This window comes from Cricetulus griseus, chromosome 5 (assembly GCF_003668045.3).
Source record: "Cricetulus griseus strain 17A/GY chromosome 5, alternate assembly CriGri-PICRH-1.0, whole genome shotgun sequence".
Taxonomy (NCBI): domain Eukaryota; kingdom Metazoa; phylum Chordata; class Mammalia; order Rodentia; family Cricetidae; genus Cricetulus; species Cricetulus griseus.
Window position 1 is genome coordinate 132,272,211 of NC_048598.1, and position 25,723 is coordinate 132,297,933.

Consider the following 25,723-nt stretch of genomic DNA (forward strand, 5'->3'; position numbering starts at 1 on the left):
ACGTAAAAGACTTCAATGAGATGTAACTTTATATATATATACTTTATTTTAAAGGCAGCATATCGCGTTTAATTTTTGGATAACACGATACTCGGTCTTCCTCGAGTGCTGAAGAGCTCTCGACTAGCCCATAAACACCACCTTTTCGCTTACCAAGGGTTATTTACACTGTCGTAACTGTAGACCGTTGGAGACCAAGGGTTAAGTATATTCGGCTTCCTAGACACCTCGACAGATTCGGGGGCCGTGGAAAAGGCAGCGAGCAGTACGGAGCGCTGTCTCACGGGTATCCACGAAAGTTAATTCTTGGGCGATTTTAGAATTCACTTGGGGGGGTACTGGCTCTCCCGCCTGCGGTTTCCCAGGTGTAACGAATCTGCGCCTGAGGGTCTACGCTCTCTTTGACATCACTGCCCCCACGTGTTCTCCGCTCTCCCGTGGCGCGGCGCGGCACGGCGCGGCACGGCGCGGCGTCCTCTTTACACAGACCCTCGGCTCTCGGACTCTGCCGTCTCCGCAGCGCCTCAGCCCGCTCCCGGTGTCGGATGCGAGAGCCCGTGGCTAAGTATGGTCGCCTTCCCCTGCCCTGAGCACCCCGGGTTCGCGCGCGGCGGGGCGGCGGGCTTCGCTCGCTCGGGGGAGGCGGCGGGCTCTTGCGGGAGGCGGCCGCCGCGTGCACGCGGGGCGTGGGGCTGCGCAACCGGCGGCGTGGGGAGGCCGCACCGCCCCGGGGGCCTTGTCACCCCGAGGGTGGGGACCCGAGGCCCCCCGCACACCGTCTGCCGGCACCAGCGGGCTCGGGGCTCGCTCGCCTCGGTGACCTTGAGCTGTCCGACAGGAGCCCCTTTCCTGAGAATCTCTGCCCTTCTCGGCTCGCACCCTTTGCTCGCCTCACTTGGGAGGACGCTCTGGGTAGAGCTTTCCCGAAAAATTGCGCCTTGCAAGAGGCTTTTAAGTTAGATTAAGCAAAAGTCAAGACAGTGTAAGATGTGAACGTAAGTAACCGGTTTTGTCACTTGTATTTCAGCTGGGTCCGTTCCTACGAGCCTAGAGTTAAAAAAAAAAAAAAAAAAAGCCTCACCTTTGGAGAAGCTGTTATTATATTGTTGATGCTACTTAATGAGTCTTGGGATTGATCTTTTTTTATGTTACATTTTCAGTCTCGTCGTCCCTTAAGTTTAATATGTTCATGTATTAGACCTTGGATTAACAATGTTGTCAGATCTCATCCCTTAAGTTTAATATGTTAGTTCACAATTGTATAAGTGTGTTAAAAGACAGAATGACAGTGTCGGATCTGCAAGAGACCTTAGAGATTAATTAACTTCCATAATTTTCATGTGAAACTTAGATATGAAAAAAAAGGACCTTTCCCCTCTAATTTCAAAACGCTCAGTAACAGCAATCAGTAAAGTGACTTGAATAAATAATTTGAAATGAAATGTCAAACCTGGGGCTAAACCCCAGAAGTCTTTTTCTCATCCTACAATGTTCAGGGTTCCTGTCTTGAGGCCAGGCTTTGGATCGGAAAACAATATGGATTCTTTTTCAAGTGCTTTAAGTTCCTTTTAACCCTGAGTTAAGGTTAAGAGTTGTCTGCTATTATCGCTGGGTGGAATGGCAACCTTTGATCCCTGCACTGGGGAGGCAGAGGAAGGCTGATCTGAGTTCCAGGATAGCCAAGGCTACACAGAGAAACTCTGTCTCCAAAAAAAAGGGGGGGCGGAGCAAAATAAACAAAAAATTGCCTATTAATCCCACAATTTATCTAACTAAACCTCCTGCAAATAATCTAAAGGATCTATGGAAAATAATAAAATAATTTAGATGCTTGAAATCCCTTCTCACTACTTCCCCTCCCCTCTTACCCCTTTTCCTCCCCCCCTCCTCCTCTCTTACCCCCTCCCTGTATACATTTATAGATAGATAGATTTGGTTTCACTGAAGCATTTGGAAATCGGTTTCAGACATAGTGAACTTTAGCCCTATTGGTTTCAGCCTGTGCCTCCTTAAGGACATTACACAGTCTCAGAAGATTATCACACATAAAGATGACATTTAGATTGTCCTAATTATCTAAAAAGTGCTGTTACTGTTAGAATAGGGGCCTGCCGCCTTAAGCCCTCAAAGGCCAGATCCCACAGCTGGAAGTGATAGTCACCCTACCCCACCCGTCTCCCTGCCTCTCTCCATCTCACTGTGTAGCCCTGACTGGAACACAAAGAGCCAATCCCTCTCCCAGGTGCTGGGATTAAAGATGTGAGCCACCATGCCTGGCAGGGCCCATTTTCCTAATTGACCTCATCCCTGAAGGGAATTGTGTATCAACTTTCATTTCAGGGACTGACTGCTTCCCCAAAAAGACAATCTTTCCTGATTGAGAAGACAGTCAAGGGTCACACATTATGCTTAATGGCAGTGACTCTAACCTACATCAGCTAGCTATTCACTCTTCACAGCATTTTGAAATTCAGATTTCTTTGTGTTTGTATGTATGTGTGTATGTGGACTAAAGTGCTTGCCTGGTGCCTGAGGAGGCCAGAGGAGAGTGTAGAATCTGTTGGAACTGGTACTGCCAGTTTCGAGCTCTGTGGCTACTGAAAAGGAACAGGTAGTCTTAACCACTGAGCATCCCTAGCCCCTCTGCATTTTTGAAGGCTAGTCCAGTTGTCTTCAGTTATTGTGCAACGTGGATTCCCCTCATCACTCCCTCATGATCAGAGTAAGAGCTTGTATTTTTAGGCCAGACTGCCACTAAAGTAATGCTGTGTGCCTTAGGGCATCCCAGCAAGAAATTTTGCCTGCTTTGTGTGCTGGTAGGTTGATCCATTTAATTATGGTGGTGACAGTCTGTCTTACCAATGAAACGGGACAAGTTTCTTTCATAAGTAACTTATAGAGGTGCGTGAAGACCATAGGTATATTTTGTTCCCTCAAATGTCCCTTGGTTTTGTTCATTCATGGCATTGACTGAACCCCAAGGGTTGTGAAGCACATTACCTGTTCTTCGGGGATGAGGAGCAGTTGTAGTAACCAAGGATAGCAGAAGAAATTTAAGTCATATTAAGATTTAGTTCCAGAGTTGGTACAAATATGTGTATGTGTATGATTTACAAAGAAATAGAATAACCATATCCCTATTGTGCCCTTGTTAATTTTCTTTTTTGTTTGTTTTTCAAGACAGGATTTCTCTGTGTAGTGTCCTACTACTCACTCTGTAGGCTGACCTTGAACTCAGAGAACGACCTACCTCTGCCTCCAGAGAGCTAAAGGCCCAAGTGCTTTAGTCCCAAGGACTAAAGGCATGTACTTTAGTGCATGGCTTGTTAACTACTTTTCAGTATTAAGCTTCTGAAAATTGCAAGATGAAATAAATTTCAGGGTGCTTGGTCACTCTCTTGATCTCCAAAAAATGAATTTCCTTTCTGAGAAGGAAATTAGGTTAGGAAAAACAAGGTATATTAAAGAAGAAATAACAAGCTGGGTGTGGTGGTACATACCTGTACTCTCAGTGCTATGACTATCCCAAGTTCAAGTTCAGCCTGGGTTACATAGAACATTCTAGGACAAGTGAGACCGTGTCTCAAAAAGCATAACACAATTAAATATAACCATACTTAATATATGTGAAGATGTAGTCAGAGTTAAAAGAGCTTATAACACTGGGCTATTTGGACAGTATTGTGGTTTATTGGATGTGTCATACAGGTGTTAGACAGTAATGGGGGACAGCCTGGGTTTTACAGTCAGAATGCCTCAGGTGGTCCCACTTCTAGTTAATCTGACAGTAAGTTTATAGTGTTTGAACTGTTATATTAGAGTTACAAGAATTAGTAGAAAAGTTTAAGGTTAGCATGACGTTGTTTCTTTTTTAAAATATGCTAATGGAACTGTAAACTTCAGACTAAACTAAAGGGCCTGCAGATGTAACTCAGTGATGGAACACTTGCTAGCATTCAGAGTGCTCTGCTTTGACTATGCCCACAAGGGAAAACCTGATTAATCCTGTCATTCAGTCTGATAATAAAAATGAGGCTTTAAAATGAACTAGCTGTAGAGTGTGTGGTGCACACCTTTGATTCCAGCATTCACGTGGTGGAAGGGGAGATCCAACACTCACAGTTGTCCTCCTGTTTGTGTACACAGGAAGATAAATGAAGGCAAGCTTAAAAGTATTTTTTAAGCGATGTAGCAGCTAAGCAGGCAAAGGTGTTTGCTGCACTAGGGAAACAAACAGGCAGGTCTCTGAATACAAGGCTAGCCTGGTCTACATTGAGAGACTTTGTCTCAAAAACAAAACTAAACAAAATTGCCAACAGAAATTCAGGTTTCCTTAAAAAGAAGAGCCTTCTGCAGTCATGTAATAAATGCATTCAATTTTCAGGGAAGAAATCCAGCCTCACTGAAGACATTCAAGCAAAAGGCGGGACAGTTGCTTTTCCAGAGCAGAAAGGAAACTCATGCATCAGAAAAGGTTTGCAATTGGTGGGCCATAAATTCTACCTTTACTCTTAAGTGCTCTACTTCTATGAGATGTTGTTAGCCATAAAACTAACATTGTTGCTAAAGTCATTCTCAGATGTAAGTGAAAGCTATACACACTCTCCAGATTACGGAAAGTAACCCTGTCTTAGTATTTGCCTCTACAATAACAAGCCATTTGAAGTGATCTCTGGAAATCGAGATCAAATAAAGAACAAACAGGGCTGGAGAAGCTAGGCAGTGGTGGCACATGGCTTTGATCCCAGCACTCAGGCAGAGGCAGGCAGATCTGAGTTCACGAACAGCCTGGTCTACAAAGTGAGTTCCAGGATAGCCTCCAAAGCTACACAGAGAAGCTCTGTCTTGAAAAAAAATAAAACATAACAAAAAAGCCATGGCTAGAGAGATGGCTCAACAATTAAGAGCACTTAGTGCACTTCAGAGGACTGGAGTTCGGTTCTAAGTACCCACGTCAGGCAAGTCACAAGTGCCTGTAACTCCAGCTCCAGGGGATCTCACACCTTCTCACCTCTGGAGGCACCGCACCTGCATTCGCATGCATATATCCACACACAGACACAAGCACACTCAAAGAGGAGGAGATTGTTAAAGACATATTAACAACATCTCTTAGTTGGGCATGGTGGGACACACCTATAATCCTAGACTTGGGAAGTATGGATAGGATCAGGAGTTCAAAGTCCTCCTTGGGTACAAAACAAGTTAGAGGAGAACCTGGACTACAGGAGACCTATTGTCACCAGTAGTGTCATCATTGGGGCATCCCAGTATACTAATCCTGTATCATGCCACTCACCTGTTGCTGAAAAAGTCAAGAATTATAACCTGAAGAAACACAGGTTAAACATACGGAAAAGAACCGGATTTGGGGATTATTAGTTATCATATAAGAAGTGTCTTGCTTAGGATACAAGTGCCAGTACAGTCAAGATACAATGCATTTCTATTTCATAGGTCTCCCATAAAGCAACACCCACTCCTCTTTTACCCCCTTCCTTCTATAGCCTATCAAAACTACTACTAAGTTCTACATCATGTAATTGTCATTTCAAGACTGTTGCAACCAGGCATGGTGGTGCATGCCTTTAATCCCAGTACTCAGTCGAAAATAGGGGGATCTCTAAGTTTGAGGCCAGCCTGCTCTACATAGTGAGTTCCCATCCAATCAACACTACATAGTGAGACCCTGTCTCCAAAAAAAGAAAGAAAAGAATCTTTCATAAAGTCATACACTATGTAATTTTTTAGAATTGACTTTTTTCTTTCCATTGACTATTACTATGTGAAAGTTTTTAAACCAGGTAAATTGATTCCTTCCAATTTAGTCTTCATTTAGCTACTGTAGTCCTTTTAGTTAGAATCATCTTAACCTCTTGCTGAGGTCTTAATAAGACTTGCATTAAGTCTGTATATTAGTTTTGGGGAAATTGACATTCTTATTATAATTGAGTCTTTTAGTCTATGAACATAAAATGCTTCTTTTTTGTTTTTTATTAAAAAACTTTGTTTTCATATAATGTACTTTGATCATTTCCCCCTCCTGAAACTACTCCCAGATCCTCATCTCCTCCTTAACCCATCCATCCAATTTTATCTTCCTTCTCTCCTTCAAAAAAGGAGAAGGAAAAAAAAACACCATAAAACCAAAAGTCAAAACGGGCAAAACATGAATAAAACAAAACAATGCCAAAACCAAGCAAAAAGAAACAAAAGGCCCACAAAAATGATATTGAGTTCATTTTTTTTGTTGTCCAACTACTACCTCTCCATTTAGAGGCGGCTTGATGTTTTTCTGTAGTTTTCAAGATCTAAATGTTATGCATGTTTTGATAGGTTGACCTCTGAATCTTTCTGGAAGGGAATCACGGTAATTAGTATTACCTTTACTAACATTGTGTATGTGCTTCATTCATCTGCTTGAATTTGTAGGTTTCTGTCTTTGGCCAGAAATCAGGGGACCCGTCAGTCATTGTGTTATCTCCCTGGCTAAGGGGCTAATATGCCTCATTACCACTCCCTGTGTGGCCTCTCCTAATACCACAGGAGTATTGCTAGTATGTAAAAGTGCAGTTTGGTTTTTGTGTGTCACTAAGACCTTGCTGGGCTCCCATATTGGTTCTCAGAGTTCTTTGTAGATTGTTTGGGAGTTCGTGACTTCTCACATCGGGGTGGGTTATGTCCCTGCTTTATGTCTTGTGTTTCCCTTTCTTGCTCCACTGCACTTAGCAATGTTCTCCTTGTGCCTCATAGCAGACATCTTTGTCTACAGCCTTTTGCAACAAGGTCTCAAGAAGCCCAGCCCTGGCCTTGAACATCTTACAAAGCTGATCCTCCTGCCTCTGATCCACCTCACAAATACTGGGATTACTCATAACACTCGGCTGCTTACTTAGAGCTTACTAGCAAGTATTGTCTTCCAGTGAGAATGTGGGTTGAATTTTTATCAAGTTTTTTGTATAATTCCCAGCACTCGGGAATCCACAGCAGGAGGATTTAAGGCAAGCCCAAGCTGCACAGACCTTGTCTTGAAGGAAAACAATTATCTCAAGGAAAAACAAAAAAATAATATCTTTGGAGGGGGATGGAGGAATATAGTTTATATTAATGTAGAGTTCATTTAGTCTGCTGTACAAGGTTCATTTTTCTGCTTGAATTTGTAGGTTTCTGTCTTTGGCCAGAAATCAGGGGACCCGTCAGTCATTATGTATCTCCCTGGCTAAGGGTCTAATATGCCTCATTACCACTCCCTGTGTGGCCTCTCCTAATACCACAGGAGGGTCTGGTTATGATGGGGAGAAGGGCAGGAATGCCAACCCTGAATCTCCACCAGGCTTTGTGATAGTACCCCAGAGGAGGACAGAGGTACCTTGGTCCTGGCAGTCTCTCCTAAGGTTTTCCACTTGTCCCTGCCGATGGGAATAAAATCCTGTTCTCTTCTCAGCCTTCTCTTGACACCACTCTAGTACCAGTGTCAGAGTAGCTCATTGAAGCCTCTGGAGGATTAAGTCTAGGCTTCCTGTTTGGCCATTGGAATTTTTGTTTTGTTTTCATTTTTAATTATGATGTTTGCTTGTAGTCTGTGTCTGTGTCTGTGTCTGTCCTGAATTTTGCTGATCATTTGCTGGTGTTTTGGTTAGACTAGGCTTTGGGGAGAGTCTTGGTTTTTGCTAATCCCATTTGGAGGTTGCCAGCCTCTCCAGTTTGGAGTCTATAAAACAAAAAGCACACAAAGAAATCGTCCCTGTGTTTCTTAGATCCCAAGGCCCCTAGCCAGTCTTGCTTGTTTTCTTAGATTTCCTTTATATGTGATGCCCAACTTCCCAGCTGTGTGTAGAGAGTGGGTAAAGAAAAAGCACATCTGCAGAATGGTGGGTGGTGTTTGTAGAGGTCCGCTGCTTTGACTGTCAGTGGCACTTAACACCCGTCAAGTTGCAGTCCTGTTCTAGCTGGCACTATTAAAGGCAACCTCTGCAGTAAACACAGTTATGTTTTTCATTAATCATTACTTCAGAGAAAACTGGGCTGTAACATGTAGAATGAGAACAGAATAGCAAGTGCGGAAGATCTAATGCGTTCCCTTATGTATGACTTTGCAAAAATGTTAGTAGTTACAACTAACATCTTAGGAAAGGGGGGGGGGGTATATTCATGGTCATGAGTGGAATTATCGTGTGTTAAGTGATTCAGCCAAAATGCGTCTGCTGAGCTAAGCAGCCACTTCAGGGGTTAAGAGTACTTGCTGCTCTTTGAGAGAACCCAAGTTCAGTTCCCAGCACCCACATGATAACTCACAGCTCTATAACTACCCTATTTAGTTTCAACTCCATGTAAGAATATATATAACATGCCAGGCATTGGTGGCGCACGACTTTAATCTCAGCACTCTGGAGGCAGAGGCAGGTGGATCTCTGTGAGTTCGAGGCCAGCCTGGTCTCCAGAGCCAGTGCCAGGATAAGCTCCAAAACTATACAAAGAAACCCTATCTCGAAAAACCAGGATGGATGGATGGAGATAGATCCTGAAACTTTGTTTGAGAACTATGAGTATCTTTCATGAGCCAGTGTTGATTTAATCCTAAATAAGATTTGCTAAAATCAGTTGTCAACAATTTATCGAACCTTTGTAATATATAGATTAGTAGCACAGATTAGAGTTAAATTGAAAACCAGTAAGATAGTTACGAAAATTTAGGAAGAATACCCCTAAATCCCTACTGTGAAAGGAACTTTAGTAAGTAGCTTTGCAAGACAGTAAGACACTGTCTTACATATTGGAGGTGTGGCTAGACAGGGCCTGTGAGTTCCATAGCTAGCATTAAAAAACAACATGTTGGGGCCAGGGAGATGGCTCAGCAGTTAAGAGCACTGGCTGTTCTTCCAGAGGACCCAGGTTCAATCCCCAGCCCCTACATGGCAGCTCACAACTGTCTGTAACTCCCGTTCCAGAGCATCTGACACCCTCATACAGAAATACATGCAGGCAAAAACACTAATGCATGTGAAATAAATTTTTTTAATATTTCATTAAAATCTGAGATTATGGTTTATGATTATATACAGCAAGAAATTTATAAAATATAACTAATTCTTTGGGTAGCTTAAAAATACATTTATAAATTGACAAGTTTTTTTTTTTTTTACTATGAAATTAGGTGATTAATAAATATACTGAAAGAATATGGCTGCACAGATACCAGAATCTGACCAGATAAAACAGGTAAGATACTATAATTAAGGGAAAGGATCTTGGCTAGGTGTGGTGGTGTATACCTTTAACCCTAGCACTCAGAAGGCAAAGTCGAGCTGATCTCTCTAAGTTCAAGGCCAGCCTGGTCTACATAGTGAGTTCTAGGACAGCAGGGCAAGGTAGAGACACTATCTCAAAGAGCAGTAGGGGTGGACCAGCCTAAGCTACATGATTGTAAGTGGAATTATTGTGAATTCAAAACAGAATATATGAATGTAGCCTATATGCCCCCAAACCACATTTTAAAACATTAAAATGTATGTTAAGATGACATAAAGCATTTCCTGTTCTGCTTTTGAGGCCAAAAAAGCATCTTATGTTGCTGAGTTGGGCTCTGAGCCTTTAGACTTAAATGGTCCTCAACCTCAGCCCCTTAAGTAACCAGGGTATCAGCCATTACTCCACTATAGCTGGCTGTAAAACTATGTATTGGACCAACAGGTGAGCAGAAAAGTACAACTAGAAAGTAAATTCATATGTTGTACATTAAAGCTATTTAAGAATTAGCCAAGAATCCAAATGAAGGAAGGAGGGAAAGTAAAGGGTGAGACATGATAGTTTTTCTGGATGTCATTAAGTTTCAAAGCATCTTGGCTGTAAAGCCTGAGTATTAAAACACTTCTTCTTTGTAGTTTAAGGAGTTCCTGGGAACTTACAATAGACTTACAGAAAGCTGCTTTTTGGACTGTGTTAAAGACTTCACAACAAGAGAGGTGAAACCTGAAGAGGTATGAAAAGTCGCTCACTGAAACTTCCCCAAGGTTGTCATAAACCACAGATTCCATATAAGCATTTCATTTGTTGCTATTGGCTGGGCTGCCATTTGCATGCCATTGCTTAGAGGAACCAAATCAGTCATGAACCGGTGACACCAAGATTAATGATGCCAGGGTGAACTTGACAGTCACACTGCATCAAGGCAGACGCTTTATAGATCAGGTATGGAATGGCTGAGGTGCAGTCCCACAGCAAATGTCCAGTATTTGCATGCTAGTCAAGATGACAGTGCCAAAGAAGCTTGGCAGGGCTCTGATCTGACTCTCAGAATTGAGATTGTGAAGCATGAATGTGGTGGCATGTAACGCACAATAGATTTAAGACCCAATCCTAGAGCCAGGTCGTAGCACACACCTTTAATCCAAGCATTTGGGAGGCAGTGGCAGACAGATCTCTGGTTCAAGGCTAGCCTGGTCTACAGATGGAGTTCCAGAACAGTCAGGGCTACACAGAGAAACTCTTGTCGGGGTGAGGAGGGGACACCAATCCTAATTGACATCTCAACTTTTGAGTGTCTTTATAAAGATGTTTATATATCTGCTGAGAATGAGAAACTTCTTCTTCTTGAGAAGTCAATAAATAGTCATGCCAAAGTCTAATTTGTTAGGTCATTTAACTTACAAAGTTTAGGAGAGATACCAAGTATGATCTTCATTTTTTAAAGGAATATGTTTTAGCTATTCCTTGCCAGTTTCATACTTGTAGATAATGGACCTTAATCATGTGATACTCTTGTTTTTAAAAGCCATACTTTATCTATAGCAATACAATTTACATATTAAATAACACTAAGTGTAATGTTTTGATATAATTTTAAGCAGAGAAAAGTTGAGGTTGTAAATCCCTTCCTATAACAGAATTTTTTAGAGTCCCTTTTTCACAATGGGACAGATATACTCAGTGACCAGTCATATTACGTTCCCAATGCACAGATGGTCAATGGAACTGAGAATCAAACCCAGCTTTCAGTCCCTTCCTCGGAGGAGTAACACATGCCAGATTCTTTCCCAATGCAAAAGTGACTCTTCGTTGTTTGAATATCCAGAAACTTGAACTCAGATCCACCACAAAAAAGTAGAAATTATGACAGATTAAAACTAGAAAAAAATATCTTTGTTGTCCTCTTTCGTGACTGAGATGTGTCTTTTTGCCCACAATCCTTCCTTATCACCAAAGGTTACCTTCTCCTGGTCTCCTTTGTGAGGTTTTGTATTTTACCTGCATTTATGCCCATTTACATGTGCATGTATAATGTTATAGTCTAGGATCTACATGTAAGGGAGAACCTGGAACATTCTTTCTGAGCTTGGGTCATCTTGGTTGATATTAAAAAGAAAAGGTTTGAAGGTGGGTGAAGCAAGCATACTTGGAACTCTAGCATTTGGGAGGCTAAGGCAGAAGATTCTGGAATTCCAGGCCGGTCCTGGCTGCATAACAAGACCTTGCTTCAAGAGAAAAGTAAAGGGTGTGAATTAAGAATATGCAAAAAAAAGAAAAAGTTTTTCATTAAAAAGGAAGAAACCTTCTACTGGCTATACATTTATCAGTCTAATTCAGAAGGTAGGGTTGTGGGCCTTGAGTTAATAGGAAATTTGGCCCAGACCTTTCATGAGGCAGAGCACACCATTGCTTCTGATGCCTATATACTAGTAAGGATTTCATCAACTGTGATTGTAGCCAGTGAATGAAAGCATAAAGAGTTTAAAGCTATGATTATTGCGAGTCAAGGATAGCATCTGTTTTGCAGACCTACCTTAAGAAAAGCTGAGTTCCAGTGGTGACTCTTCAGAGTACAAGAATGTTTATTTCTGTGTTGCCTTTTGGACTTTCCCCTTGTATTTCTAGGTTACCTGTTCAGAACATTGCTTACAGAAATATTTAAAAATGACACAGAGAATATCCATGAGATTTCAGGAATATCATATTCAGCAGAATGAAGCCCTGGCAGCCAAAGCAGGACTCCTGGGCCAGCCCCGGTAGAGAAGTCCCCAGGCACAGACTTGCACTGAGAGATTGCCAGCAGCTGTTGCACTGGAAGTGAGGGTTCACCTGGGAGAACCCCTGAAGCACAGCCGAAGTGGTGGTGGTAAACCATCTGTTGTAACTGCCTGACCAATGGAAACCACTGGAGAAACAAAAATCACTCTTCACCAGAAAGAATCCAAACAGAAGGCCTTGCTGTTGAGTGAAAATGGTAAGATGCAACATTGTTGAGGACTTAAGTTTCACCTGGGTGGTCACCTTCATTACAAAAATAAACCACTGTTCTTTTCTTTGTGACTGTTAATTTTAAAGGCAAAACATGTGTTCCAATCATGTAAGAGATAGAAAAACTTTATTACTAAAAGCAAAATAAATGAAAATATGACTGAGCAGTTTTTTTTACTGTACAGAACATGATATTCTGTCTAGGTTGGGATACGCTGAGATGTTTCAGTCAGGATCATCCTTCAAGGACTTCTGTTCATACATGTCTGCCTCAAGTTGCTGGTAAATACACAAAACAGTTACTTACTGATCATTTCAAGGCATTTCAAGTATTTTTTCCTTGTTTCTCTTGTCACGTTAGATATTACACATTCTTAGCTGCATTTTAATAAACCTTTAGGAGATATCCCTTTTGAGACTAGCTCAGAATGTTTATGACTGTAATTCTGGTACAGTATTACAGTTTCTTTAAGAACTGGGAGTTCTTGCTACTGAGGGCTCAGCAGCTAAAAACACTTGATTCCAAGCCTGACAACCTGAGTTCCATCAGCAGCAACCAAGTGGTGAAAAGAACTGAGTTACGCAATTGCCTCCTGCCCTCCACACGTATGCCATGGTACCTGTGTGCGTGCACATCCATACATACACACACACACAGCCCAACAAATGCTTTGAGTGTAAATAACAACATACAGCTAAGGTGACCTTGAGTAAAAGGAACCAGAGTTAAATTTGCATCTTATGGTTAATAAATTCTGAAACAAATTCAAGCATTTGCAGAAAATTCTAGCTGATAAGTGTAAGTACTTTGTTTTTTAACTGAAATGGCAAAAGGAAGAGCTTCTAAATGGACTTTATTTGCTACCAAGATAAAGTCACATTACAGAGCACTGTTAGCCTGTATGTTTAAATTCACAAAACTGTTTCTGTGTTTTGTCACATGACTGAGGAGTACCATTGTGCTTTAAAATTGAAATGTTAAAGCATAATAAAGCACACAGTTCACTGTAGTAGAACACAGAAACTAAGCTAGTCTTACCTTAATCAAAGAAGAGGACCAGAAATAAATACTGCTTGAGAACCTTGGGGAATCCACATCCATAGTCATTATTTCTCTGTAATCAAGTCCCCATGCTTATATGTTTCACAAGGTAATTAAATACGTGCTCACCTGGCAGATAAGGGGAATTTTGCACAATAGCATCTGAAATACCTCAGGAGGGAGGGAGTGTTTGAAAAATGTCAGAAGCTCCTTCGGCTGCCCACACACTAAAAGAGCATTGGTGAGATGTTCCATCCCCATTCCATGCTCTCCTGAAACAGATTGGTACATGTTAAGCAAGAAAAAAAATGATAGTGTTATTGTTTTTAATAACTGTGTGTTGGGGGGTGGGAGGTGTGAGTGAGCACAGTGCCTGTGGTGGCCAGAAAAGAAGTCTTGATTCCCTGGAACTGGAGTTTTGTTTGTTTTGAGGGAGGGTCTCTATGTAGCCCTGGCTGGCCTCAAACTCACAGAGATCCTGCCTCTGCCTCCTGAGTGTTGGGATTAAAACTATCACCACCAACTTTGTGGAACTGGGGTTACAGGTGGTTGTGAGGTACCTGGTGCGAATGTTAGGAATAGAACAGGGGCCTCTTCTAGGCTAACAAGTGTTGTGGCTTTAATGGGAGAACAGTAGGAGTTCTAACTGCCCAGCCATCTCCACACCTTAGGTGAATCTCTGAGTTCAAGGCTGGCCTGGTCTGCAGAAGTTCCAGGACAGCCAGGACTGTTACACAGAGAAACCCTGTCTCTAAAATCCTAAAAATACCTAATGACTATGATAAATAAAGAGCACAAGTATGAGGGAGAATACTAGGCTTCATGTTAAGCTTCACGGTGAGTAATTTTATGAGGGATTACACAAGTTTACTCAATTTTTAGGTGTGCACACTTGCATTGGGAATGTTATGTATTGGAGCATGGAGGGTAGCCATGCAAGGTTTTTTAATCTGTAGTCTTTATTAGTAGGAGGTGAATCATCCATGTTTGTTAAAGTGTGAGAGAGAAAACATTGGGTATGGTTTATTTTTTAAACTATATTTGATATGTATGGGTGTTTTGTCTGCATGTGTGTCTGTAGTATATGTGTGCAGGCATGCATGGTGTCAACAGAAGCCAAAAGAGGACATTGCATTTCCCTGGGACTGGATGGAGTTAGATGGTTGGGAGCCACCATGTGGGTGCTGGGGATGGAACCTGAATTCCCTGAAGAGCACCTGGTGCTCCTAACCACTGACCCATTCTCTCCAGCCCTATTGGGAGCTCTGGCTGGCCTGACTCACTATGTCAGGCTGTTATCAAACTTTTATCAAAACACCAAACAAGACAGTATAGCATGAATTACACATTCCTATGAAAAAGGCTTACAAGCCACTTTTGAGAAGAAAAATACACATTTGCATTTTGTTCCAATCATTCCCAAATTTGTATCTTACCCAAGTATAAGCTTGGAATAAAATGTAGTAAAATATGTAGTTTTGTGTTAGCACCAGGGCTATGTTCTAAAAGAAATCCATCAGTTCTGCAGCATTGTTAGATTTCATTGTCGCGTGAACACTTAAGTCTACTTAGTATTGCCTGCTGCATGCCTAGGCCATATAGTGTAAACTCATGTGTGCAGTCAGCTATCAACAGAAACAGCCTGACATTTTTCCCTTTTGACTTAAAATTACTATTCACACTTTTTCCTCATATCCTCGGTGAAAGTTAAAATTGAAAGGTTTTTATCCATGTCCAGGAAGGATCCAGATGGTTCTATGTGAATATCTCACCCCCCTGCAGTATCAGAATTTGAACTCAAGTTCTACCACCGAGCTACATTGTTGGCACATGCACAGACAACAATTACAAACTGAGCACCCTAGTTTGTACAATTTGAGGAATACTGTTCAGGAAAAGTACATAAAATTATGAATAAAAAAAAAATGCAGGGACTGGAGAAATGGCTTAGTGGTTAAGAGCAATGGCTTCTCTTCCTGAGGACCCAGGTTCAATACCCAGCACCCACGTGGCAGCTTACACCTGTCTGTAACTCCAGTTCCAGAGGATCCATCACTCACACACATACATGTCGGCAAAACACCAATGCACATAATTTTTAATTAAAAACTATCTGAAAGGAAAATTCAATATTGAATAAAATATTAAAATTTAAATGTATCAAGATTAATGTAAAATACTTATAAGAGCTTTAGCCCCCCCCCCAAAAAAAATTTACTGTTTTCAAGCTGGATAATAATCACCAACACTGGCCAGGCGTTGGTGGCACATGCCTTTAATCCCAGCATTCGGGAGGCAGAGGCAGGAGGATCTCTGTGAGTTCGAGGCCAGCCTGGTCTCCAGATTGAGTGTCAGGATAGGCTCCCAAGCTACACAGAGAAACCCTGTCTCGAAAAACCAATAATAATAATCATGGACACTGTTAGAAGTTGTGTAGAATCTTGATTCCTCTTTTTGTTTAGGAAGATTTAAAGATTTTATTTCACATGTGTGAATGTTTTGCCTGCATGTATGTATGTGTATCACATTGATTCAGTGCCCGCTAAGGTCAGAAGAGGGTACTGGATCCCATTCAGGAAACCTGGGTGGTTGTGAGCCGCCATGTCGGTGCTGGGAGCTAAACCTGGGTCCTCTGCAAGAGCAGTGAGTGCTCTTAACCACTAAGCCATCTCTCTGGCCCCTTCCTCTTTGTTTTTAGAAGTCCTAGATAAGGCCATCCACTTACATACAAACTAATACACAAGATCATTTGGGGAAATAAAAAATGAGGGCCTAGTGGCGCACGCCTTTAATCACAGCAGTAGGGAGGCAGAGGCAGGTGGATCTCTGTGAGTTCAAGGCCAGCCTGGTCTACAGAGTGAGTTCTAGGACAGCCACAGCCAGAGCAACATGTTACACAGAGAAACCCAGTCTCAAACAAAACAAAAAGCAAACAGGTGATGTGATATGCAACAGCTGAGGTGAATACATTTTACTTACCAAGTATGGCACGCACTCTCCATCACTATCATTTATCCCTTATCTAGGTCACGGCAGATTCTTTTTTCTCTGGTAGTGCCCAGCACCAGCATCAAGACACCATTACTACATACAATATTTGTACAGAGTGCATATCACCTATCATTTTATTAATGCTGTGAGGTCTGCTCCGGTGCTTCTAGAATTAGGTGAAAGTTAAAACACATCTGATCATGTGTTTAGAACACATGTAGGGCCTCTACTGGCCCCACACTAAATTAAACAGTACATTCGGCCATTTGTAAAATATTTTTAAATCATTCAATGTGTTTAGAATATTCAAATCAAAAAAAAAATTTTTTTGAGACCTCTCTATGTAGGCCTGGCTAGCCAGGTAGATCAGGTTGTCCTTGAACTCAGAGAAATCCACCTGTCTCTGCCTCCCAAGGGAGGGATTAAAGGCATGTGCCACCACTTCTGGCAGGAAAATTTTTAAATACATTTTAGGTTTTAGTTTTTTTTTTGTTTGTTTTTTTTTTGTTGTTGTTGTTGTTGTTTTTGACACTGTAGCCCAGGCTGACCTCAAATTCACAGGTGTTTCTGCTCTGCCTCTTGAGTTCTGAGATTCCAGGTATGTTCTACTATACTCAGGTTAGAAGTTTTGATTCTTAAAATTTGATAATTTAGGAATTTCATTTACTGAGATTTTTTTGGTTTTTTTGGGGGGTGGGGGGTTGAGACAGGGTTTCTCTGTGGCTTTGGAGGCTGTCCTGGAACTAGCTCTTGTAGACCAGGCTGGTCTCAAACTCACAGAGATCTGCCTGCCTCTGCCTCCCAAGTGCTAGGATTAAAAGGCACGCACCACCACCACTCAGCTGAGACAGCTTGTTCTAACTGAAGTCAGTTGATTACTACACCTAGCTAATTAACCTGATATTATTAACCAGTATTTCCTTTTTACTTTCTCTCATGTAATACTCCAGACTAGGCTCAAACTCAATCCTCCTGCCTCTGCCTCCCAAGTACTGGATTTATAAGCATATGCCACCATGCCTGGCTAATCATACAGTTTTTGAAGAAAAATGATTTTAAAATTTACAAAATACCCAGGGGTGGTGGTACATGCCCTTAATCCTAACACTCTGGAGCAGAGACAATTGAACCTCTGTTTTGAGGCCAGCCTGTCTACAAAATAAGTTCCAGAACAGACAGGGCTACATAGTGAGGAAAAAAAAAAAAGAAAGAAACCTTAGAAAAGAATGTTTTTTATTTTTATTCTTACCTCTAGTTAAACAAAGTTTTCCCATCTTCACCTCTTGCAAAAAAAATTCTTGTAGTTTTTCCTTCTTTGCTGGATCCCATAACTAAAGGATTTATAAAATATGTAACAATGAGTAATGAATGTAAGCTATATATTAACTGTCAAAATACTTTTTTATTTTAAAGTACCTCTTAACAAATAAGTACACACATTTAAAAAGAAGTGCCTCTTGGGCCAGGCTGGTAGACATACCCGCATTCTCAACACTTGGCAGGCAAAGGCAGTGGACAGAGCATCGTGTTTGGAATGTTTCAGACTAAGACTACAAGATGTTCTGTCTCAAAGATAAAGTGCATAAAAAACACTTCTTAAATCTGATCTCCAGATCCAATGGATGACAAATGTTCCTCTAACCGTTTCAGGTGACAAGATAAAAGCATGGCATCAGTTAGGTTGAGATGCCCACAGTGACCCTTGTCTATTGTAGCCCCGCCTTTGGTAGCAGACCTTGGTATTGACACAGTGGGTAGCTTTGTCAGTTGAAGAATCATCTTGTCTGGGTTAGTTAGTGGCAGAGCCTGTTAATTTAGCAGTAGTGATTTTTCTAGACTGTGGAGTCATTTTTGTCATTTGCTTGTAATCCCTAATCAATAAGCGAACCTAAGGCTTCTATACTCACACACACTCTCAGAGAGAGGGGCAGAGCACATGTTTGGGGCTGAAGTGGCATGGTGGTTGGTGACTGGCTAGAACACTGGTTTGCTGCAGCCTGTTTCAGGAAGACAGCCAAGGTCACAGATGACATCATGAAGGCTACTATGTCTAGGACTGATCTTTCAGGCAGGCCTGAGAAGGGATCACCTTAGGTCAGTTCAAATGGGAAGCATTAGTGACGTAGGTTTTACTGGGTACCGGTTTAGAGAGCACTAGCAAGGACAGAGTTCTAGAAACATCGAAATGGAGACCCCTAAGCCCAGCCCCTCCCCATGGTCTAGAAAAGGATTGGGAGCACATTCTGCACCTAGTCTAATGTCCTTTGGAGCTCAGGGTAAGAAACATGACTTTTGGGTGGAGAATCAGGGATAGTTTCTCAGAAAAGAGTACTTTGAGATATGAAGAAGACCAATAACCTTTGATAGACACACAAGCAATACAAAATTTCAGGGAACCAATTGGGTTATCTTTAGATTACACCAGAATAAATACAACCAAAGTAATAACAACCAGTTACTGAAGGCCAGCTGTGGAATAGAACGTTTGCATGTATCATTAGTCCCACTTAGGAAGACAGGCAGTCATACAGAAGGTAGTGTGCCAAGGTGCAGTGAAGCTTTAATTTGCAAGACAGGAAGTTAGTATGAGGAAATCCAAAGTGAGTGTGGAGGAATGGAAATGAGGATGGGGTGTGAGGCAAAACACAGAAAAATAAGAATATAATATTGACTGTGGAAGATGAGGTGGTGGTTGTTCCAGGACAGGCTCCAAAAACTACACAGAGAAACTCTGTCTCAAGAAACTATAAATAAATAAATAAAAATTTAAAAATTAAAAAAAAGTTCCTGCTCAGAAATCCTCAGTGGTTTTCTACTACATCTGGATCCCTCACCCCGGGTTTCTGCCCAAGTCCTCTCTAATTCTGTCCCTGCTTAGCTCAACTTTACCAGACACTGTTCTTCACAGTGATTTCCTTTGCCAAAATGATCTATTGATCAGGCCTGGCACATTCCATATTTTGTATTCCTATGCAAGTGCAGCACCTTCAGTCCTAAAGGCTTCCCTGATACCATACCACAAATTCAACATTATTCTTCATTCAGATCAGCGACAGTCCCAAAGCCTTACCTAGGAAAATTGCATTTTCCAAAAAGAGTCACAACAATATTCCCCATCTTAACATCTGTTTTCAGACCTTTATCTCTCTCTCATGAGCTGGTCTATCTCCTCTCTGCTTAAAATGGAGCAGTCCTGGGGGCCATGAGACGAGCCCTTGCCTGGCATCCTCCTGTCTCTGCATGTACTCCCAACACTGCTGCTGTTCTCTTTGTGTTCCATGCATATAGAGTTTCTATACCTGCCTGCTTACCCCTGGGAACCCAAACCAGTACCACTAACCAAACACCCAGCATCAACTGGCAAACGTGAGGAAACATGCTTTCGGATGACTGCCCCACAATATCACCCTGGAGCCTGCCACACTAAAGCCGAGTAGAGCAAAGGTGTCATTCCCCACCCTCAAACTACAGCAGATTCAGAAGCCAAAGGGTTATTTTACCGACAATAAGCTTAGCCAAACTGAATATCCACTGTACTAATTCCATACTGAAAGTGCTGTCTTTCTCTAGGATCTTGTTACATGCTTTGTCCACTGCCTTGGCTTTGGGGTTATTCTTACACCCGTTATTGTTATCTCTGCCAGACCTACCTTAGTGCCTCAAGCTTAATCGGACCTTAAATAGGCACAGGCTGATCACCTGAATGATGGAAAGGTATTCTTGCACTTTTGAGCTCATGGGAGTTTGTTAAAGCTGGGCCAATAACCAAGGTGACCAAGTTCTCTTTTAAAATTAATGGGAGATGGGGCTGAAGAGATGGCTCCATGACTAAGAGCACTGGCTCTTCTATAGGACCAAGGTTCAATTCCTAACATCAACAAGGCTGTTCACAACCTTCTGTAACTCCAGTCCCAGGGGATCAGATGCCCTCTTCTGACCCCCACAGGCATCAGGTATGCACGTTTTGTATAGACATCCATGGCAGGAAAAACATCCGTACACATTAAAATAAAAGGATGAAATAAATATATAAAATAATCCAGGACAGTAAAATGGCTCAGCAGTAAAAGCAAACCTGACCACCTGGGACCCAATGGTAGGAGAGAATGGACCCCCTCAGGTTGTCTTCTGACCTTCACACATGGGCCATCCTCACCCTGACTAAAAACATAACAAAAGACCATAAAAACTCAACTAGTCAAGTCAATCATACTCCTTGTTGCCCCCCACCCGGGACCTGTGTATCCTTTGAGGATACATGGAAAGTCCAGGTTTCTCTTTCTTCCAAGTAAAATGTGCCCGTTCTACCACCTTTACTTTACAGACACCTTTCTTTTTTTGATAGTGTTTTGTTTGGCCCAGGCTAACCTCGAACTCCTTCTTCCTGTCTCAGCCTCCCAAGTGCTGATCCTGCACACGTGTGCATCAAGCCCTGTTAATACTGAAAAAAATAAAAACAAAACAAAAAGAAAGCAAACAAAAAACCACCTTATTTTGTTATGTGCATTTTGCCAGCATGTATATCTGTGACCATGCCTAGTGCCCCTCGGAGGCCAGAAGAGGGCGTTGGAGCCGCTGGGCTGGGTTCCAGAAGTTTGTGAGCCATCATGTGGGTGCTGGGAATCAAACCTGCAGCCAGTGCTCTTAACTACTGAACTATCTCTCTACCCTTCATACTGTGTCCTCATCAGACCAGCTTTCCCCTTCTTTGCTTCCCCTTTGTAAAGAAGGTTAAAACTTTTTAAAGCAGGTGTCCCGCAGTGGCGGGACTCCCCTTGGGCTTCTAGAAGGCTCCTTGGTGGGTCTGTTGCACTTCACCTGCCTGGCCCGCGCCTGGGCCTTGGGCTGTTCAGCTCTTCTCTCTGCAAACACAGGCACGAGCTGGCTGAGAGCGCCAGGTGGCATGGGTTGGGGTGCCCGGGGCGCCGGCCTGGGGACCGTCCTGGGTTCCGCTGCCCTCCCTCCCGCCGGCCGGCCGCGCTGGCACTCACTGTCCCGCAGGCAGCGCCTTAACGCCGGGTCTCTGCGCCTCCTCCGGTCCAGGTAGACGCAGTAACCGAGCAGGGCGACAGCGCCACCCGTCGCTAAGGCCGCCAGGAGCCCGACGCCTAAGCGGATGCCGGGCATCCGGCTGCCCAGCGAGCGTTGGGCGCGGGCCTGCCATGCGTGAGCAAACCCGGGGTCCCGAACCCAGGGCAACAGGACTTGGAATTCCGAGCCTTCTCCAGACAAGACCCACTCCCGAGGCCGGGGCATGCCTGCCTCCTTAGGCTGCCTGGGTTTCCCTTGTGCTTTAGTTGGTCCCAAGTGAGCACAGGTTATCTCAGCCCAGCCCTGACTAGTTTAGTGCTAGCCAGCCTGCTCTCTTGCAATCCAAGTTCTCCACCCACCGAAATTTAGGAGAGGGAAAGAATTCTGAAGCAATAATTAGTCTGGGAGACAAGAAGCAAGCAAAATTGTTACTTTGTTGGTGCTTTTCTTTTTATATGTTTGCTTTATTCAACGAACACAGCAAAAGTATAGTCAGATTTTTGTCTCAAATATCATAAACCAGATAAAGACAAAAAAAAAAAAAAACCCTAAATTTTGGGGTTTTTCGTTTTTACTTATATGTATGGAATGTTTTGCCAGAATGTATGTGTGCCACGTGCATGTCTGGGGCCTGCAGAGTTCAGAAGAGGGTGTCTGATCCCCTAGAATTGGAGTTACTGAAAGCAAACCCTGGCCCTCTACAAGAGCAACAAGTGCTCTAAACCACTGAGCCGTCTCTTCCAGGCCCATTTAACTTTCAACAGTGTCTATGTAGCTAACCCATGGTGGCCTAAAACTCCCCATCCTCCTACCTCAGGTTCCAGAGTACTTAAATGGTTTTTGTTGTGGGTTATTCAACTGTTATCCACTAATCTGCTACTTAACTAGCATTATTATATCACAGTAAGGCAATCCTAACTGCTCTACTACCAGTAGGTTGAGAAGTAACCCTAGTCCTCAGTCTTAGCCTTATTGACTGTTACACACAGCTTTCATGAGTAGTGTATGTTCTTCCTATGACAATTTCAGTCTTCTAGTTGGGAAGTTTATTGTTATGAAAACCTGGCTGTAAACATAAGACAATGTCATGATCTGATGTTACACAATGGTGTTACAAAAATTTTCCTGGGGAGACAAACACATACATCTACTCACTTCAGATAGGGAGCCCATCAACGGCCAAAGTATGCATACACCAAAGTCCTTCTTGGTGAACCAATGAGTTTGATCTGAGTTACTTACAGGAATATGGGTGTGTATGGGGCGGGTACTTAGAGGACCAGAAATGACTTAAAGACAGATGAATCACCAAGGCCCACCCCAGCATGTTAGGAACCTAGAGCACATGGTCAGTCTGCAGGCAGATCAATAGGCTGGAGTGTCCCTTGCAGGTGACATTTCTAAACCTCTTCCAGGCAGCTTGGGTGGTTTCTCTTCCAGGCAGCTTGGGTGGTCTGTCTCTTCCAGGCACTGGTCTGAGTGTCTCTGCAGCTCAGCTTCCTTATATCTGAGGACTCAGCCTTTATTGCTTACTGTGGCAGGGAGGGGCCTAATGAATCTGGTCACACTTGCTGGGGGTTCCAAACTAGGGTCCTCACATTTACACATCAAAGCACTTTCCCTAGTGGGCCATTTCTCCAGCCCCCGGGACTGACTTTTGATTGAGATCCCGAGTGCTGCAGTTAGCTCCAAAAGGTGTTTTTGTGAGGCTGACGGTAACTTCTACCACCCAGCCCTATAGTACAATGTAGTCCTTCACTGATCTACATGGTGAGTCCAGTGTAAGGGAGAGGTGTGGGGCCAGAGATGCATTCAAGTGGAAAGTGAACAGCAACACAGAAAGGAGGGACAATGCCAGGTGGTGGCATCAGTGGTGGTGGTTGACAGTGCATGTCTCTAATCCCATCATTCAGGAGGCAGTGGCAAGTGGATCTCTGAGGCATTTGAGGCCAACCTTGTCTACAGAATGAGTTCTAGGATGCCGGGACTATACAGAGAAACCCTGTCTCAAAAAACAAACAAACAAAAAGGAGGGACTACTAACACAGAAATGAAAAATAAACAGCATCACTGAAAATTACCAAAGATCATGAAGAAAATGGCCAGAAAAAAACTCAGGCAAGTCTCTAGGATAAACACAGGTATTTTCATCTCAGATACAGCACCAGTCTTGCTAAGTTGGCGACCACCATCCCTATAATGCTCTGATCATTTTCAAACTAAGACTGTGTTAACAGTAGTTCCCAAAGCATGGTTCGGAATAAAAGGTGCCTTGTTAAACAGCTCTAAAGAAATGGCTGACACACACACAATAGAATACACATATTTAAAGCATACAACTAGCTAAATGTTGACATACTTATACAGCCTGAAACTACCACTAAAACCAAGACAGTGGTCAAAACCTCACTTGCTGGGCCACCTCCTTCAGTCCTGATATTGGTAATTTGTATCTTCCTCCAGTTCAGTGGTTCTCAACATGTAGGTTTCAACCCCTCTGGGGATCAAATGACCCTTTTCAAAAGGGTCACCTAAGACCACCAGAAAACAGGTATTTACATTACGATTCATAACAGCAGAAAAACTACAGTTATGATGTAGCAACAGAAATATGTTATGGTTGAGGGGTCAGCATCACAAGACATGTTAAAGGGTACAGGTATTAGAAAGATTGAGAAGCACTAACAAGAAGTTTATCACTTTCATTTACCTTCTCAAAGATCTAGGCAGTGCTTTATTTTTGAGTCTAGGGTTGTCAGATTCCATTCATCCCCTTGAACTACAACTCTGCTGGGGTAGTAAATGACACACAAAGAGCATTCTATTAATATGTTGGACCAGGTGCTTCCAGGAAAAAAAAAAGGTACTGATTTCTGCAAATAAAAGTCCTTTTATTAGTAGCAGTCTGTTGTAGACAACAGCAGTTCCCATGTCTTTTATACCAACACTTCAGTAAGATTAGCTATAGCCCAACCAAAAAACAAATACTAGTGGTAGTCATTTTGATAAGTTGCAATGTTCATTACAAACAGTGCTACAACTCGTCTGTGTCCTTTTTGATGGATATGGTGAGAATTACTACAAAATAAATTCCTAAAAGTGGGCTATCTTGACAAAAGTATGTGTGTACTTGCTGTACGTTAAGTATCAGCAAGATATTACCAAAATAACCTCCCCGGAAACACGTTTACATTTAAGCTCCATTATCACTGAAAGGATTTCAGAAAATGCCAGTTAGAATTCTGCATATCCTTTGACCTATTGACTAGTTTCATAAATTTGTGCTACCAGATTTTATGTAATCGGTGGTTAAGATAGCTAAAAGGTAGAAACAAGACTCTCAAAAATAGATTAAGAGATGTGCAGTACAGTGAAATAAAAAAGTCATTTAAAGTGGAGTAACTACCCATTAATACAAAATGGTGTTCACAGTAGACAGTGAGTGAAAACAGCTAGCTTTAGGACCAGTGACCAGAGGGCTGATGTGAAATCCTCCAGCAGGGTGGCACTGCCCACACTGCTGTGTCCCTTTTGGTGGATGCCGACTCCTGAGAAGTTGGCATACAACTTCTTTTCATCCTTCTGCACCTTCAAATTTCTATGAATACCAACAAACTGGTTGGATGTTGGTCTAAGCGTGGGTACCACTGTCTCCATCTTACTGTGGTCCTATTCCATCAAACAACGTCATGATGTTTTACAGTATGATAGAAGAAATGGATTGGAATCAACCTTGGCAACAATAAAGTAGTATGCTGTGTATAATGACCATAGCAGCTCCTCTGCATTCAATGACCTGTCAAACTGCCAATGTGAACGTTGTATGTGAATGTATTATATCAAGTCAGCACTTCTATAACTTTCATTAGTGAAATAAAAACAATGTAAAACAGGGTTTCTCTGTGTAGCTTTGGAGCCTATCCTGGAACTAGCTCTTGTAGACCAGGCTGTCCTCGAACTCACAGAAATCCGCCTACCTCTGCCTCCCGAGTGCTGGGATTAAAAGAGTACTCCACCAACGCCTGTCGTTTAAAACAATTTTTATATTTACTTATTTGTGTATGTGTATGCATGTGTGTGCACGTGTGCACATGCATGTGCCAAGGTGTTTGTGTGAAGGTCAGAGATGTTTGGTCCCTCCTTCACCATGTGAATTCCAAGGATCCAACTCAAGTTGTCAGGTTTGGTGGCAAGCACATTTACCTGCTGAACCATTGCAGTGGGCCTTATTGATGCTTCTCAAAAGTCAGTGTGTTTTTCTGAAGGACTTTCTTATTCCTGGCCAAGAACAGAAGTAGGCAGGGGATGATATTGTATACCTGTAATCCCGACACTCACAGGAGTGGCGGCCAGAGGATGGATCTCTGAATTCAAGGCCAGCCTGTTCTACAGAACTCCAGGACAGTGAGAGCTGTTACACAGAGA

At 42.5% G+C, this 25,723-nt stretch overlaps 2 protein-coding genes across 6 annotated transcripts; one reads left to right on the forward strand and one right to left on the reverse strand.

Moving 5' to 3' along the window:
- Positions 1-397: 397 nt before the first annotated feature.
- Timm9 (translocase of inner mitochondrial membrane 9) lies at positions 398-12,394 on the forward strand. Of its 5 annotated transcripts, none has more exons than XM_027418213.2 (5): positions 398-565; positions 4,385-4,485; positions 9,155-9,219; positions 9,882-9,977; positions 11,872-12,394. In XM_027418213.2, exons 3-5 carry the CDS (start codon positions 9,181-9,183, stop codon positions 12,004-12,006), a joined length of 270 nt encoding a protein of 89 aa, XP_027274014.1. In that variant the 5' UTR covers positions 398-565; positions 4,385-4,485; positions 9,155-9,180; the 3' UTR covers positions 12,007-12,394. The 5 variants fall into 5 exon arrangements, with proteins under 5 accessions (XP_027274014.1, XP_027274015.1, XP_027274013.1 ...); XM_027418212.2 differs by having other exon boundaries at positions 399-565; positions 4,385-4,474; XM_035445474.1 differs by lacking the exon at positions 398-565 and adding an exon at positions 860-995.
- On the reverse strand, positions 12,345-21,394 carry Tomm20l (translocase of outer mitochondrial membrane 20 like). The gene is made up of 5 exons (XM_035445472.1): positions 21,259-21,394; positions 21,086-21,129; positions 17,517-17,598; positions 13,406-13,548; positions 12,345-12,513 (listed from the first exon to the last, which is right to left on the reverse strand). The coding sequence occupies exons 1-5, from the start codon at positions 21,392-21,394 to the stop codon at positions 12,460-12,462; spliced, it is 459 nt and encodes a 152-aa protein (XP_035301363.1). The 3' UTR covers positions 12,345-12,459.
- Positions 21,395-25,723: the final 4,329 nt, after the last annotated feature.

Excerpts from the sequence above, each read along its gene's own strand:
- Timm9 (XM_027418213.2), top strand. The coding sequence starts at position 9,181 with ATGGCTGCACAGATACCAGAATCTGACCAGATAAAACAG. Across the intron at positions 9,220-9,881 it reads AATCTGACCAGATAAAACAG|TTTAAGGAGTTCCTGGGAAC; the intron begins GTAAGATACTAT and ends TCTTCTTTGTAG. Across the intron at positions 9,978-11,871 it reads GAGAGGTGAAACCTGAAGAG|GTTACCTGTTCAGAACATTG; the intron begins GTATGAAAAGTC and ends TTGTATTTCTAG.
- Tomm20l (XM_035445472.1), bottom strand. The coding sequence starts at position 21,394 with ATGCCCGGCATCCGCTTAGGCGTCGGGCTCCTGGCGGCCTTAGCGACG. Across the intron at positions 21,130-21,258 it reads AAGGCGCTGCCTGCGGGACA|AGAGAAGAGCTGAACAGCCC; the intron begins GTGAGTGCCAGC and ends CTGTGTTTGCAG. Across the intron at positions 12,514-13,405 it reads AAATTCCCCTTATCTGCCAG|CAACTTGAGGCAGACATGTA; the intron begins GTGAGCACGTAT and ends TGTATTTACCAG.